This window comes from Hyperoodon ampullatus (genome assembly GCF_949752795.1).
Source record: "Hyperoodon ampullatus genome assembly, chromosome: 1".
Taxonomy (NCBI): Eukaryota; Metazoa; Chordata; class Mammalia; order Artiodactyla; family Ziphiidae; genus Hyperoodon; species Hyperoodon ampullatus.
Genome location: NC_136914.1, coordinates 197,721,468 through 197,737,339, shown reverse-complemented (window position 1 = coordinate 197,737,339; position 15,872 = coordinate 197,721,468). Strand labels below are relative to the sequence as shown.

The 15,872-nt window shown below is 49.8% G+C and overlaps 1 protein-coding gene across 1 annotated transcript in view; it reads left to right on the top strand.

Annotated features, from left to right (window-relative positions):
* TLL2 (tolloid like 2) overlaps positions 1–15,872 on the top strand; it is a gene marked incomplete at both ends in the record, with an annotated part of 137,630 nt that continues 121,758 nt past the window's right edge. The window contains one exon of the mRNA XM_079708879.1: positions 1–190. Coding sequence (XP_079565005.1) covers positions 1–190 — 190 coding nt within the window. The remainder of the gene's footprint in view (positions 191–15,872) is intronic.

The window sequence follows — 15,872 nt, the reverse complement described above, 5'->3', positions numbered from 1 at the left end:
ATGCCCCGGGTGACTGCGCTTGGGGCCCTTGTGCCATTGCTGCTGCCTCTCCTGCTACTGCTGCTGCCGCTGCCCCGCGACGCCTGGGGGCTCGGGGAGCGCTCGGACGCCACCTGGGACTACTCGGTGCTGGAAGGCGAGGAGAGCGCGGAGCAGCAGCTGGAGCATTACCATGACCCGTGCAAAGCTGGTAGGTGCCGCCGCCGCCGCCGCCGCCGCCGCCGGGGATGTCCGGCAGAAGTTTGTCTTTGAAATGCAAATGAGGTGGTGGGCAAGCCAGCTCAGCCGTGTGTGGGGCGGGTCTCCCCTCCCCTCCCCCCCCCCCCGAGATCCCTCGAGCTCCCCGGGGAAACAATGTCCCAGAGGGGCTGCTTAAATAACATTCCGACTGGGACATCCCGGCCCCTGGTTTGCGGCGCGCACAGGGTGGCGGCCGCGGGAGCGTTCTCAAAGCGAATGAGGGCGGGTGCCCGAGGCCGAGAGGGCTCCCAAGGACTGGGGCGGGCGCCGGAGTCTCCTGACAGCCAGGTGGTCAACACGGGCCACCGTCGGTCGCGCTGGGCTGGAGCAGAGGAGCGGGAGCCGGGCTGGGCGCGGCGTTCTCAGGCTCACACGGTGTTGCTGGCTCCGATTTCATGGCATTTGTAAGTTTCACGCAAAGTTTCCCAAGATCTTGTGGTTACTCTTGGGAAGAGAGTATAAGAAGCGAAAAGCTTCACAGCAGGCAAAAAGCAAGAGGTAGACGAGGGGGAATGTGTATGACTCAAGTTGCCGCAAACTTCCCTGTAGCCCCCTCAGTGTGGTTGCGCCTGGGGGTCTCCCTGGGCCGGCGGAGATGGAAGCCGTCAGGTGCTCTAATCCCGCCAGGAAGCCGCGCCCCGGGACGCGGGGGTCTTTCTGGCGCACCTCGCGGCCCGGGCACTGCAGCTCCCTCTTCCCACTAACCACCAACCGGCTTGTGTGTCCCAAGGGGAGCAGCTTTCGAGCCGGAATAGTTGAGGCGTCAGCCCCAGAAGGGCCCAAGCACATGTTCCAAAGAAAGCCGATGGGTCTGGGACAGTTCCCAGCTGGCACAGAGGGATACTCACGCCCCCGAGAGCGGACGGTCTCAGAAGCCCGCCGAGCGGCTCCTGGCCGGTGGCCAGGGGCCGCGGGTCCTGGTGTTTATCTCTAGGCAGGGTCCGGCCGCTTCACTTGGCGGCCCGCAGAGATGAGCGGACCAAGGGAAGCTCGCAGCCTCCATCTGCAGAAGGGCAGGGTGCTTTTCTTCCGGTTGATGAGGGAAGTGCCGTGCATGAGCCAGTGTGGCCCCGTTCCCTCACTCCCTGGAAAACTCTAGTAGCCTCAGTTTCCTCATCTGAATTGGGGACAGTAACTGTAGGAGGACTCAGATAATCTATGGGGAAATTCTCTGCAAATGGAATAATTGTGATGACACTGTAATTATTTGTGTTGTTACTGCAGCGAGTATGGTCCAGGCTGGGGGTTGGGCAGGTCAGAACTGGGTGAAGTCTGGGGGAAACCAGGTTCCTGGGAGGCCGGAGGACCTAGGAGAGTGTGAGACTTGAGAATCTTGTGAAGGTTGAGGATCATACCAGGTTTGAGGGTCCTGGGCTTATGCTGCAGGAAGATTCCTCCAGTATAGCCATCTATTGCTGTACCTTGTGGGGCTTCTGAGTTAGGAAGGAGGGCAGAGTTGATTCCTGGCTAATTTGAGAGAATATTAGCAGGTAGTATGCCCTGACTAAGGTATCTCAGTTCCTCATGGGACCTCCGTCCTGACCAGGTTGAAGAGTCTCTAGAGCACTGAATATGCCCTTGCCTGAAATGAGGGGCACTGGGGCTGCAAAACTGGGATGGGGGCAAAGTGATCAGCCATCACCTGCACCTGTCAGGTCCTGGACTTTACTGGATGTGAACTGGGGCCTCTGGGAGGCAGTGTGGGCAGCTGGGGCCTGGGCTGCGGCAGCAATCAGTGTGTTCGGGAATGTATTGAGCACCTCTGGGATGCTGGGTGCTGATCTAGGGCCTGAGAATCCCGGTGAAAGAGGCATAGTTCCGTCTGTGAGGGCTCTCCAGCTCCTGGTCTCAGCCTTGTGGAATAACACTAAAGCAGGTTTGCCTGTTGGGGCCTCATTTTTCTCCAATAATTTTGGAGAAAATGCTAGATAACCAGGGCATGCGTGTTCTGTGACTCTTCACAGACTGGACAGGATGGGCAGCAGGGCTGGAAAGTAGCTGTATGGTTTCAGCCAGCTCCATTCATCCTCCGCAGCCATCCTCCATATTCCCAACCCCTTGACCTCTCCTTCATCCATGCTGATGCTAAGAGTGACCAGAAGAGGGCGATGGCAAGGGAGACCTAGGGGAAACGTCACATCAGTCTACTCATGCTTCTGGAAATTCCCTGAGCAAGGGAACCGCCTTCTGGAAAGACAATAAGCAGTTCACCAAGGACTGGAGGCTCAGTGTAAGAAAGTGCCTCTCGGCTTGTGGGGAACGCTGTCTTTCCTGGTTCCATATTCAAACCAAACCTTAAGGGGCAGCCTTTCCTCCTAGTCACATGCTAACTCCCTGACTCCTCCAGCCAGAAGTCCTCTGCCTAGGACCTGCCTCAGGGCTTCGAACCTAAAACACCTCCCACCTGCCCCTTCATGTGCTGGGGCGGGGGCGGGGTGTGTCTTCATTCTGCTGTGGATGCAGAGTACAGACAGAGAGCATGGGGTCTGTTCCTGGCCTCTCAGGAGCTGTGTTCCCTGGCAAGCCCCTCCTCTCTGGCCCTTAATTCCTCATCCATAGAGTGAAACTGTTGGACTAGTTAGGGTGGCAAACTGACAGGTTCAGGGAGCTGGCTCCCTTAGTCCACATCCGCCATCTTGCCCTGCGCCCTCTTCACTCTTTGTGGGCGCTTGAGTTTGTGCCCCTGGCCCCTTCCTTCTCAGTATTCTATGGTTCTATGACCTTTGCTTCCAGCTCAGGATCTCAGAGGCTGAGCAAACGGGTCTGTGTTCTGTCATTTACAGTTTTACCATTTACACATTTTACTATTTATTCTGTCATTTACAAACTGTGTGTGACCCTGGGCAAGTCACTGAATTTCTCCATGCCTTAGTTTCCTCATTTGTAAATGAGGATGATTCCCAACAGACTAATGTGCTTAGGACAGTACCTGACATGTAGTTAAGTACTTTATAAACAGATTTCCTAGAAACTTGTGAAAGAACATCTTCATGCTGACCTTTGAAGTAAGTTTTAAGGTGTAAAATTTAAATTTACTAGCAAACAATCTATTTGATGCTGTAAAAAGGGACGCTTTTAAAATCAGATGATTGTGGAGTGGGAGTGGGCCTGGGAAGCCCTCCTGGCCTGGGGCTGGTAAAATGCGTGGGACTTCCTAGGTGTGGTCTCTGTCTGGTGGTCCAGGGCTCTGCTGTTTGTTTTTCATCTGATACTGTAAGTGAGGTCAAGAGTTCAACTGACAGTAAATTACAAGACATCCTTCCAACCACCAGGGCCCTGAGAACAACTTTTGCAAAGCTTCTGAGGGCTTCTCCTGGTTGCTTGCTCTCACCCATAATTCTTTAGCTGCGTTCAGAGCCAGAGGCCTGGATTCTTGTCCTGACCCTGCCTCTTACTCTTCGTATGGCCTTGAGCAGGTGCTCCACGTCTCCATGCCTCAGTCTCCTCATCTGCAAAATGGGGGTGGGAAGAAAACTACTTGCCTTTTAGGATAGACATAAGGCTAGTTGTAGCTGTACTCCTGAGAGAGCAGAGTCTTAGACAGGACTTGTGTGTAGATAAATCATTTAGGAGGTGACCCCAAGGAACAGGGTGAGGGAGCAGGGTGAGTATGACAGGGAAAGAGGAAATCCAATGAAGGGAGTGGAATTGAGGTAGCTGCTTTAGGTGATGGGGCCATGTCCCCACCCGGCCCTTCCATAAGGCCTCCCATAATTATCTGCCCAGGGAATAGGAGGCTGGAGCATTTATCCAAAGGCTGCTGTCCTTCATTGTTTGCTCCCTTTTCCAGTTTCTATTCCTGTGTAAAAAACTACCCAAACTCTGTGGTATAGAACAACTGCCATTTTACTACATTGGTGGGTCTGTAGATCAGGAGTTTGGAAAAGGCACAGCAGAAGTGGTCTACCTCTGCTACCCAGTGTCTGAGCCTCTGCTGTGAAGACTTGCAGGCTGGGGGTGACTTGACAATTGGGAGCTGGAATCATCTGGAGGCTCTCTTGTTCTCTCACATCTGGCAGTTGAGGCTGGCTGTTGCCTGGGGCCTCAGTTGGACTGTTAGCCAGAACCTACAGGTAGCCTCTCTGTGTGCTCTCCATGCGGGCTGATTAGGCTTCCTCACAGCATGGCAGCTAGATTCTAAGTGTACACATCCCGGAGAAGAAGAATGAGAGAAAGAGCGGGGCTGTGCCAGCTCCCTGCAGCAGTATAGCGACTTGGAAATGACGGGGTCAATGAAAACATCTCGAGTAAGGACTGCGATGGGAACTTTGCCCAGGTGAGAATCAGAAGCAAGATAAGTAATCCACTAAAACATGAGCAGACTTCAAAATGAATCTCAGGAGCTTCCCTGGTGGCGCAGTGGTTGAGAGTCCACCTGCCCATGCAGGGGACACGGGTTCGTGCCCCAGTCTGGGAAGATCCCACATGCTGCGGAGCGGCTGGGCCCGTGAGCCATTGGCCGCTGAGCCTGCGCGTCCGGAGCCTGTGCTCCGCAACGGGAGAGGCCACAGCAGTGAGAGGCCCGCGTACCACAAAAAAAAAAAAAAAGAATCTCGGGACTTCCCTGGTGGCGCAGTGGTTAAGAATCCACCTGCCACAGGGGACCCGGGTTCGAGTCCTGGTCCGGGAAGATGCCACATTCTGTGGAGCAACTAAGCCCGTGTGCCACAACTACTGAGCCTGCGCGCCTACAGCCCGTGCTCCGCAACAAGAGAAGCCACCGCAGTGAGAAGCCCGCTCACCACAACGAAGAGTAGCCCCCCCGTGCACAGCAATGAAGACCCAATGCAACCAAAAATAAATAAATTAAAAAAGAAAAAATGAATCTCTTTAAAAAATAAAAATAAAAAAATAAGTGTACACATCCCAAGGGAACCAGATGGCAGCTGTATTGCCTTTTATGACCTTGCCACAGAAGCTACGTATCATCACTTCCACCATAGTCACAAGCTCTCCCAGATTCAGGGGAGGGAACATAGCCCATCCCTCCACGAGAGGCATGTCAAAGTCACATTGTTAAAAGAGCATGTGGAATGGGGGCTATTGTTGCATCCAGTTTGGGAGAATATGACCATTCCTTGAGGCATGAACTTCCCTGCACCTGCGTGGGCAGGCGCCTTGGGCTCTATGGATTCCGAAAAAATTCTCAAGCAGAAAAGTGGGGAGCCATGCAGTGGATGCATGGAACTGCCCAGAGTTGAGCTGAGGATATGGGACTCAGGTCACCAACATTGTCTACCTGAGGCTCAAACGATATGCAAATAACCTTGTAAACTGTAAAGTGCTCTGTAGCCTTTTGGGTTTATTAAACCCAAGGAAACTGGCTGACAACAGCTTTACTTTTCAGCTGGTGGCTTGATAAATGCCAGGGCCTTCACATATGATAAACATATATATTCCTTCATCAATAAATACAGTCGGCAGTCCCTGACGGCTAATGGCTCAGGAGCCAGGGTGAGGGTGCTGGCCTGGGAACTAGCTCTTTCCTCACGAGCAAGTCTGTAGTCCTTCCTCTCACTTTTAGACCTGACTTCTGCCTGGAATTTGGGGCCCCACTCCATCGTGTCATTCTCTCCCAGAGACAGTGACCTTACCAATCAGCTCCTTATTTGGGGGGTCACCAGAGCCCTCTAGGACAGCACTCTCTGGGCATCTCCTGCCAGCAGCCCTCACGTTACTGATACGAGGCTGGAATGTCAAACTGTGTGAGGTCAGGGATTGCTGTCTGCTTTGGTCACTGCTGTAAGCCCAGTGCCCAGCGACACGTCATAGGTACTCGTCAATATTTGCTGAATGAGGGAATGATGATTCTGGCCCTGTGTGGGTTGGGTCCATGGCTGAAGGAACCTCCAAGCTCACTGTCAGCCTGGAAGGGAAGCAGAGCCATCCCAGTGGGCAGCAGCCCTCCTGAGAGCGCTCCGGGTGGAGCTGGGGGATGTGGTCCTGGGCAGCGCTCCTCCAGAGTTTCCATCCTTCATGGCAGGGGCAGGTGCCCTGGATTCTTCTGTACAGATGTGAGGCTTCCATGGTACCTCCTGGAAGGCTGTCTCCCTGGCACAGCCTGTCTCCAGAGCAGGAGCAGCTGCCATCTCCCTGGCACCTTGTCTCTCCCCAGGGGCCACACCCAGGTGAGGGTGGCTGGCAGTTTTACACCTTTGTTTTTATCCCTACTTGTCATGGTGTCCTTGCTGATTCGGGCAGGTGCTGATTTGATGGAGTCAAAATATTTCAGGGCTGTATGGAAGTGAAATGTTCATCTTTCCCACCTCTCCACGCAGGAGGCGCATCTAGTCCACCTCTGTCTCCAATTTTTCACCCCTGAAGTGCCCAGTGGGCAGGGCATGAGGTGGTGAAGAGCTCGGGCTTTGACACTTGACAGACCTGGATCCAAAATCTGCTGCTCATGCAAGGCTTTGTGACCTTGAGAAAGTTACTTAACTTCTCTGAGCCTCAGTTCCCTCCCTTGAGAAGTACTAATATTCACTTCTCAGGGTCATGGCAAGGGTCAAATGATAGAATGTTTGTCACGTGCTCAGCACATTTTCTGGACGAGGCAAGAGTTCAGTGATATGTACATTACTAGAGCACAGAGCAGCTGCTCAGCAATACTTCTTGAACTCTTGTTGAAATGCTCTAGAGGAATTTCAATTTTTGTGATAAGTGAACAAGTGATCTCATGTAGTGTATTTAGTTAGGGATTCTTAAATTCAGACCTGATAATTATTGGTAAAGAGGGTCTCAAAAGTAAATGAAGGGTGAAGTTTTTTGGTATGTGAGTTGTAGCCCAATAAAGATTAAGAAGGAGAAAGCCAGTGATGATGAGGAGAGGCCAGGGCAGAGGCTGGGGGAGGAAACGCACCGTCTTGGTTCCTGAGGAACTGTCGGCTGAGAGACACAGGCTGCCCACACTGAGGATTCGTCTAGTCGAGTAGGCAGAGAACGTGTGGCCATCAGGTGCCCAACAGAGCCCAGAGGTCCCAGCCAGGACCATGACTCATGCTGGGGGGTGCAGGTGGTGCAGCATCTGGGGAGGGGAGGTCAGAAGGGGAACGTGTCAGCCCCTTTTGGGCAAGGATATTCCAAGAGCTGAATGATAGTAAGAACACCAGGCCGTTGACCTTCACCCCAGCCCCCGGAGTAGGCAAGCAGCTGGGATGGTTCCCATTTTGCATCTGGAGACACACCCTCAAGTCTAGACCCTCTGCCCGACCTTGGTCCTCTTTTGACTTCTGACGCTGCCTCTGTAGGCAGAGCTCTACACTGGAGACAGAAAAGTCTCCATGTGGGTCCGCAACTCTGATGTCAGTGGAACCCGTTTTTCATCTTTCTCCTGCCCAGCCGTGCAGCGGTCAGTGTCTTGCACCGTCTCCTGGGGGTGGTGTGTGTGGGGGGAAGTGCCCTTTACTCCTCCGTGCAGCCCAGTGAGAGGAGAGGAGGAGCCATTACGACAGCTCCTGGTCTGCAGGGCACCTGCCAGGCCGTGGGTGCTGAAGAGCTAAGTGCCAATCAGACCTCAGCCCTGTTCCCGGGAGCTACTGGGCGTGGCCTCCTCAGCGGGAAGATGCTCCTGAGAGTGCAGACAGGCCAGCAGCGCCTCCCGTCAGCTCTGGACCTTCCCCGTCTGCTGCTTCTCTCAGGACTCTCCGCGGCCCCGGGGCCATGGTTGTTTGAACACCTAGCTCCTCGCTAGCCTGTTGGTTCGGTACCCAAACTCTGGAGTCAGACTGACTCGGATTTTCTTTCTCAGCTCTGTCACTTACTGGCCGTGAGACCTTGAGTGAGTCCCGCAGCCTTTAAAGTCTCAGTTTCCTCATGTACATCATGCAGTTAAGAGATACTCCTAGGGCTTCCCTGGTGGCGCAGTGGTTGAGAGTTCGCCTGCCGATGCAGGGGACGCGGGTTCGTGCCCCGGTCCAGGAGGATCCCACGTGCTGCGGAGCGGCTGGGCCCGTGAGCCGTGGCCACTGAGCCTGCGCGTCTGGAGCCTGTGCTCCGCAACGGGAGAGGCCACAACAGTGAGAGGCTCACATACCCCACCCCCCAAAAAAAAGAGATACTCCTAGTTCACAGGCTGTTGTTGAGTGAAAGGCACTTGTTACTGTGCTGAGCAAGTAGAAGCACTCAATAAATATGAAATGCTGCCGTCGTTTTGTGGCCTCCGAAGAACCTGTCGCGCGCATTACATTGAATTACACGAACAGCATCACTTTCTGTTCCTGTGAGAGCGCTGAGGGGTGAGCTGACTCTGGAGGCGAATTGCCGGGCTGCAGATCCTAGCTCTCCCACTGAATGGCTGTGAGGCCCTGAGCCAGCCTCTTAAGCTTTCTGGATCTCAGTTTTCTCACCCATAATATGTGGATACTAGTGTCTACCACAGAGGGTGATTATAAAGGTTGGATGAGTTAACATAGACCAAGCACTTAGTGCCTGGAACACGGTAAACATTCAGTAAATATTGCTGTTTTTATTATTATCATCCCACAGAAATCCAACAAGGTTTCCAAGAGCAGGAAACCAAGTATCTGAACAACTGGAGCAAATGATGATTTCAGAGTTTTCCGTTTCCTAGCGATGCTGATGACAATAGTTCCTCTATATCCAGACACCTTGCTCTAAAAACAAATCTGCCATGGCACTCACTGGCTTCTTTGGTGTTACGCTGGGGGTTCCACGCACTGCAAGCCAACCAGATGTCCAGGCCCCACCCGAGAAGCCACCCCTGACTGGAGATGTGTGAATGGTGTTGAGTCTGAGCCTCCATTCAGCCAGTGGTTCCTCCCAGCCACTCCTCTTTCCAGCAGCATTCCTCCAGGGTCCATATAGCCGAGGTACAAGCGGGATTTGGGCCCACGTCGCATTGATGGCCATGCACATCTTTCTACCATAGATAGGCAGGCAATCCGAATAGAGGCTGTAACCTCATTGGTCCCCAAACCTTTGCCTTCTCACCCTTCACCATGTTTTTCAAGAGGAAGGACAATGATATTAACCTCTCACAGTGGTTACAGCGTTGCCTTAGCATTGTTTATAAAGCTCCTTTCCTTCTGTTCTCCCCATTGGTCTCTCAGATAGCCAGGAGATGATCCGGGCACTCACGCGAGATGCTCTGAGATCTTATGATCTTGTGGGCATTGCAGGACGAGGTCTGGGTGCTTGTCCAGGGGAGAGGCTGGGCTAGGGCCCGCACAGGACACTGAACTTGTAAGCAGTGGGACAAACACCTCAAACCCCTGTTCTCCCCTTGAAGCACACCGCCTCTCCAGCCCCGGAACGGCTTCTCCTCTCCTGGATTCCTGACCCCCAGTCAACAAGCATCTCCCTGCTGCTCAGTCTGAAGGTCATATTTGTACACTTGTTCCACACAGCACCATAGCCCACCACCTTCTCCCCACTTTTTTCCCTGTCCTTGGCTAGGAACCCAACAAGGATGAGACACTTCTGGCCTTCAGAGTACTCTTAGTCCCAAAGCATAGGGAAGAATAAATGAATCACACAAGGTGTTGAAATGCAACTTTCTCCCTCTCTGTTCTCCCATCCCTTTCCCACATGGCCCGGGGAAGTGCCTGGGTATCAGGTCAGTTGAGGACGATGGGTCCAGCCACCCTCCCCAGCCCCGAGGGAGAGGACCTCGATGGCCCATGTTTCCTAAGGAAGCCTTGGGTGAGTGGCAGCCTGGGTAACAGAGCAGAGCAGTGAAACATCCTGTTTAAGAGACTACTTTTGGCATCAGGCAGCCGGTGGCTTGAAGCCTGCCTCTGTCCTCACTGCCTGTGTGGTTTTGACCAAGTTTCTTAACCTCTCTGAGCCTCAGTTTCTTCATTTAGAAAATGGGAATGATATGAATACCCATGAACTAGGTTTGTTTGCAGATTGAATGAGGCAGTGAACAAGAAGTGTTTAGCAAGTGGTCACTAATTTTTAGCTATTCTCCTAGCTGTTATGATTACGCCCGTTATTGTTCCCCATTTAAGAATTTCCCTATAAGTGATGATTTCTCAGTGGCCTGTGTCGGCTTATCTCTCCCTCTGCAGAGAGTTCTCTTGGGATCCAGAGCGTGCAGCAAGTGATAATTTATTGCTCCACAGCTCGCTTGCTCTCATCCATGAAGCAGGCAGTGGATAACAGATAAACCAAATGCATAGAAGCAGGTTTCTCAGGGTATCCTCTTAGCCCGCTCATAATACGGTTCTGCCCGGATGCAAACACAGCAACAGGAACCGAACTTTCCTGCTGATTGGTTACAGACCTATCTGTGCTCACACCACCCTCCAACCACTTCTGTCAATTACCAATAAATATTCCCAAGCTCGCCTGCACGAGCACTTGAGTGTTGATGTTCAGCCCGGAGTCTTCACCTGCTCCACCAGCTGGGCCACTTATCTCCCGGCTCATCCTGCAATTTGCACCGAGCCTCCTCCCCTTCCTCCCACCGGGGTTACTGGCCTTGAGTTGATGTGAGTCCTGTGTGAGCCAGTTTCCCACAGGAGCAGGTCACCTTCCGCCCTAACTCTTTTTCCCATCCCTGGGTCAGTTCTCCTTCCCGCTGAGCCGGCACTCGTTCGCCATCCTGTCCCCCTGGGCTCAGAGTCGGCTGTGGTTCGCTAAGGTCTGAGCCTCATGGTGGCATGTGCCAGGTGGCACCTTGTCATGATGCCAGGTGCTTCAGCCAGAAACCCGGTGCCATCCTGGATACGGGTCTCTCCCTCCCCTTCTCATGCAGTTCCAACCCAAGTCCTGCCAATTCTGTTTCCAAATTTAAGCCCATCCACTTCTCTCCATCTTTACTGCCACTGTTTGGTCTAAATCCCACCGGCTCCCACGTACGCTACTGCGATGGTAGCTGAACCCGTCTCCCTGCTGCCCCCTTGCCTCCCAAAATCTGTTTTCCATGTTGCAGGCAGCATGATCTTTTTGAAATGCACGTTTGATCATGTTTGCAAAATTAGACCCACTTAGGACCCTTAGTTTACATATCCTTTCCCCCCCAGGCCTTCTCAGGCCTGATCTCAATCAGGTCCCTTCTTTTAAATCTCTCATCACCTTTGTTTCCCTGCACGTTTTACAGTCCGTAACTGGGTATTGGAGTGACTATTTATTTGCTCAATGTCTGTCTCCATATCAGACAATGAGCTTCAAGGGGTAGAAATTAGACTCATTTGGTTTCCCAGTCACCAGCACAGTGCCTGGCACATGGTGGGTGCTCAACCAATATTTGCCAAATGAAAAACTGAGCAAATGAGATACTATAGGGATTTGGAAAAGGGATCAATCACTGTAAGACAGTCAAGGAAGGCTTCCTGGTAAGGGGGGTGGTGAGCCCTGAGTTTGGCCTGGAAGGATGGAAAGGATTTGGGGAAACTGGGATGCAGGGGAAGGCATTTCAGGTAGAATAAACATCATGAGTCAACGCAAGGCAGCAGGAATGCTTTGGATGTGTCTGGAGCAGTGGGACTACCTGATTTACTTTGCAGAATAGTAGTGGCAAGATTGAAAGAAGCTTGGAACAGTGAATGTCAAGCTGAGACATTTAAATCATGCCCCTTAAGAAAGGGGGAGCTATTGATGTTTTTTGAGCAGACGGGGAGCTATTGATGTTTTTTGAGCAGATGACCATTATGATGAAGACAAGTGATGTTTAGGATCTGTAGAAGCAGGAAACAGGAGGACCACCAGGGGTTCTAGGCCTGGGAACATGAAGTTCAGACTTGGGCCTCAGGAATGGAAAGGAAGGGAACATGGGGGAGAGATCATGGCTTTGTGTGTGGGAGAGGTCCCAAGCTGAGCTCTGCCTCGAAGTCTAATGAAACATAAATGAGTTCATCCAGAGATGCTCAGCAAGCATTGGGGTGCCCTTGAGATGGCCCGGAAAGGGAGATTATTTTTTTTAACATAAAACAGTTTTCTTAATTATACAGCTAATATACATCCACTGGAGAACATTTAGAAAATATAGAGAGCAAGCAAGAGTAAACATTTCTGGCAATTCCATGGCCGAGGAGTAACCGTTGTTAACACTTTGTTGTATATTCTTCCAAAATTTTTTCATGCATGGTTGTAATTTTTTAAAAATGCTACACATATAGTTTTGAACCTGCTTGTATTTCACTTTCACTTAGCACCATGAACCTCCTTCCATGATAATAAAGATGCTTATGTAATACATGTACTTGTATGGCATCAATTTAAGTTGTTCGGTATAGATGCATCATAATTTAATTTAATCAATCCTCTATTGTTGGACATAAAGATTTTTTCCCCCAATCATTTCTTTTGCTGTTATAAACAATCATGCTGGAGTCATCCTTATTGCTAGATTTTTGTGTATGTTTTAAATTATTTTTTTAGAAAAAATTCTACCCATAGAATTGCTGGGTCAAAAGTATAGATGCTTTTAGGGCTTCTGATTCTTTTTTTCAAATTGCCCTTCAAATTTTTTTTACTCCTTTGCACTCTCATTAAGATTAACATTTTTGTATTCTAGTTTTTAAAATCTTTGTTGGTTTGATAAGAAAAATAATTTACAGTTTCTTCAATCTGCATTTATATTATAATTGTATTTCTTTTTCAAATAATTTTGAACCTTAAAAAATATATTTTGGGGACTTCCCTGGCGGTCCAGTGGTTAAGACTTCACCTTCCAATGTAGGGGGTGTGGGTTCGATCCCTGGTCGGGGTGCTAAGATCCCACATGCCTCAAGGCCAAAAAACAAAACATAAAACGGAAGCAATATTGTAACAAATTCAATAAAGACTTTAAAAATGGCCACATGAAACAAAAATCTTTAAATATATTTTGACCATTTGTATTTATTTTGCTGTGTGAATTTCCTATTCATGGGCTTTTTTTTCCTTCTTATTTATGGACTCTTTTTCTTTCTGCTTATGTTCATTTTTTAATTAGGTGGTCATTTTTTAAACATTTTGTAGGAACTGTTAGAGATTAGGACTTCAACCTTTTATCTGACATGTTTGTCACAAATAATTTTTGGAGAGAAGAGTTTTAAAAAGCAGAAAGCTTATCCTGTACCATATCACTCACTTGTTCCATGGAGCTGATTGTATGGCTCTATCAGTTAAGATCAGGTTAAATTGCTAGTAATGAACCCATGTTAATTGGCTGTGGCCATAAGGGTCCAGTTGGGAGACTGAAACCACATCAGTAAGTTCAGAAATAATTCAAAAATTTAATATAAAGGATTATTAACTAGCAAAAGGAGGTAGAGAGAACTTTAAAGAAAACAGGAATAGTAGATATAGGGAGCAGCTACTAGGGAAGGAATACATTTGGAAGAGGTCACCCCACACACACCCCTCCCTGGCTGTAACTTCATAGGAGAGGATGTGGCTGTGACCCACTGACAGTTGGAGAAGTTTGTTGAGATGCTACAGGAAGCGGCTGACAAGTGGGGAATTGCCCACTGGAGTTCGGGCAAAACTCTGAAAGTTGGGTGTCCGTGGGTTTCCCAAACACTGCTGGTGGCTACACTCTATAGGAGCAAGAAAGATGAGGCCCGGAAGCAGGAAGAGAATTCCCTTCCTCTTGCGGTCCCTCTAGTGCCCTCTACTGACAAAATCTAATGTGCCAGCTGACAAAGGAGAAATGTTTCCAGGGTCCAGCTTGTGTCACAAAGCATGACAAAGAAGGGTGGATTTAGAGCTGATAGGCAATATATTGATAGCTGGAACACTGGCCTAAACAAGCCAGAAGTTTCTTTCTTTCTCACATCAAAGTCTGGAGGTCCGCAGTCTATGGCCAGTATGACAGTGCTGCTCCAGGACGTCCTCTAGGGTCCAGTCTCCTTCCAGCCTGCCCCTCCACTCTCCCTGGGCTGAGGCCCTTGTCCTCATGGTCCACGATGGTGGCCAGAGCTCAAACCATCACAAACACGGTCTGGACACGGAAGGCATGGAAAAGAAAAAGAACAAAGAATGTGAGAGGTTCCCAGGAGATGCCATCTGCCATCTGCTTTCATCTCATTGGCTGGAAGTTAATCACATGACCACAGATAGCTACATGGGATTCTGGGAAATATTTCTTCTGGAAGGTCTGGAACTGAACATCATAGTTTCTGTTGTTAGGGAAGAAGGGAGAAAAGGTATTGGTGGACAATAAGTCTGCCACAATAGACTACTTGCTGGAACTTTATGAAGAAAATTTAGTCAAAGTGATGATAGGCTCATGACCATTATTGAATGTTAACTAGATGCACAAGATAAGATTTTAGAGTAAAATCTTTTAGAATGTTAGAGCTGGAAGTTACCCTTGGAATTATTTATACTGTTTTTCATGTTTCCTATGAGAACCCTGAGGGCCTGAAAGGGCAGTAATGTGTCCAATTTCACATGGATAGCTCCCGGTATGCCTGGAGGTGGACCCCGGGTCTCCTTTACTCTCCACCTAGTGTATCTTTCCGCTCTCTGCACTACTTAGGGTCTCCATGGGCCTTTGTCTTCAGAATGAGTCCTGCTTAATTGCACTGGTAACTTAATGCTCCATAAGAGATCATTCCACAGTGGAGGTATTAGAGCTTATGAGATATACCTGGCCTTGGAATCAGTCACATAAGATGCAAAATTAGAGCCTGGGAAGCTTCTGGCTTTTAAAACCTAAAGTGCTCCCTTTTCTCCATTACTGAGTGGAAGCCATGTGAGCTTAGGCTATGGGAACATAGGAGGTGTGAGACAGCAGTAAGTCATATGCTGCTGGAATTAAGCAGTGAAAAGTGTTATCTTAGACCAAAGTAGCCATCCAGTTTACCAGTCAGAATGCCATCTTCCCATTTAGCTATGGAAATAATGGGAGGATTTTCTTAGAATAGCAGTACAAGCCAGGTGCCAGCAGGAACCAGACTTTACCCCAGATGTTTCAAATGAAGAGACCTTCATGAAGGGACTACTTACAGAGACAGGGTTAGGATGCAAAGAAGGGTGTGAGGCACCCAGAGACTAACAAGTCTCCCCTGTGGCTGAAGAAATGGGAAGGGAGCCGTGTTACAGGAGCTGGAGCTGTGCAGGAGGGGAGGTGGCTGAGTCACTTGAAGTATAGTTGATTTTCAATATTGTGTTAGTTTCAGGTGTACAACATAATGATTCAGGGTTTTTTTGCAGGTTATATTCCAGTATAGGTAAGACAGTACATTAGACAGTATATAAGACAATGGGTATAATTCCCTATGCTATATAGTATATCCTTGTTGCCTATGTAATATATTTTATATATAGTAGTTTGGATATAGCACCAAAGCAGGGAGAAAGCAGGGAAGAAATGCCTGCAGCTCTCTGCCCTCTTCCCTCTGATCTGCCAGGATCTCCGCCTGGTTGAATGCAAGCAGAAGCCAGAGAGCAGTGAGACGTGGAGGAAGCAGTCCACAGGGTCTGCCTTCCTGGGCACAGAGCAGGGCAGAGAGGGTGGAAAGTAAGTATAAAAAGAATAACTTGAATCATAGCTGAGGCCTTGCTGCAGATATTCTTTCCCATGGATGGAACTATTTTTAGTATTTTTACAACATACATTTGTAAATGGCCCATGTGTGGCACCTCCAATGCCACTCCCTCCCCAGGCCAGTGTCAGACATGGCTAATTGTTCACAGCTCCTTTTCCTGAGGGTCCAAGAAGTCACCTCACGGCACTT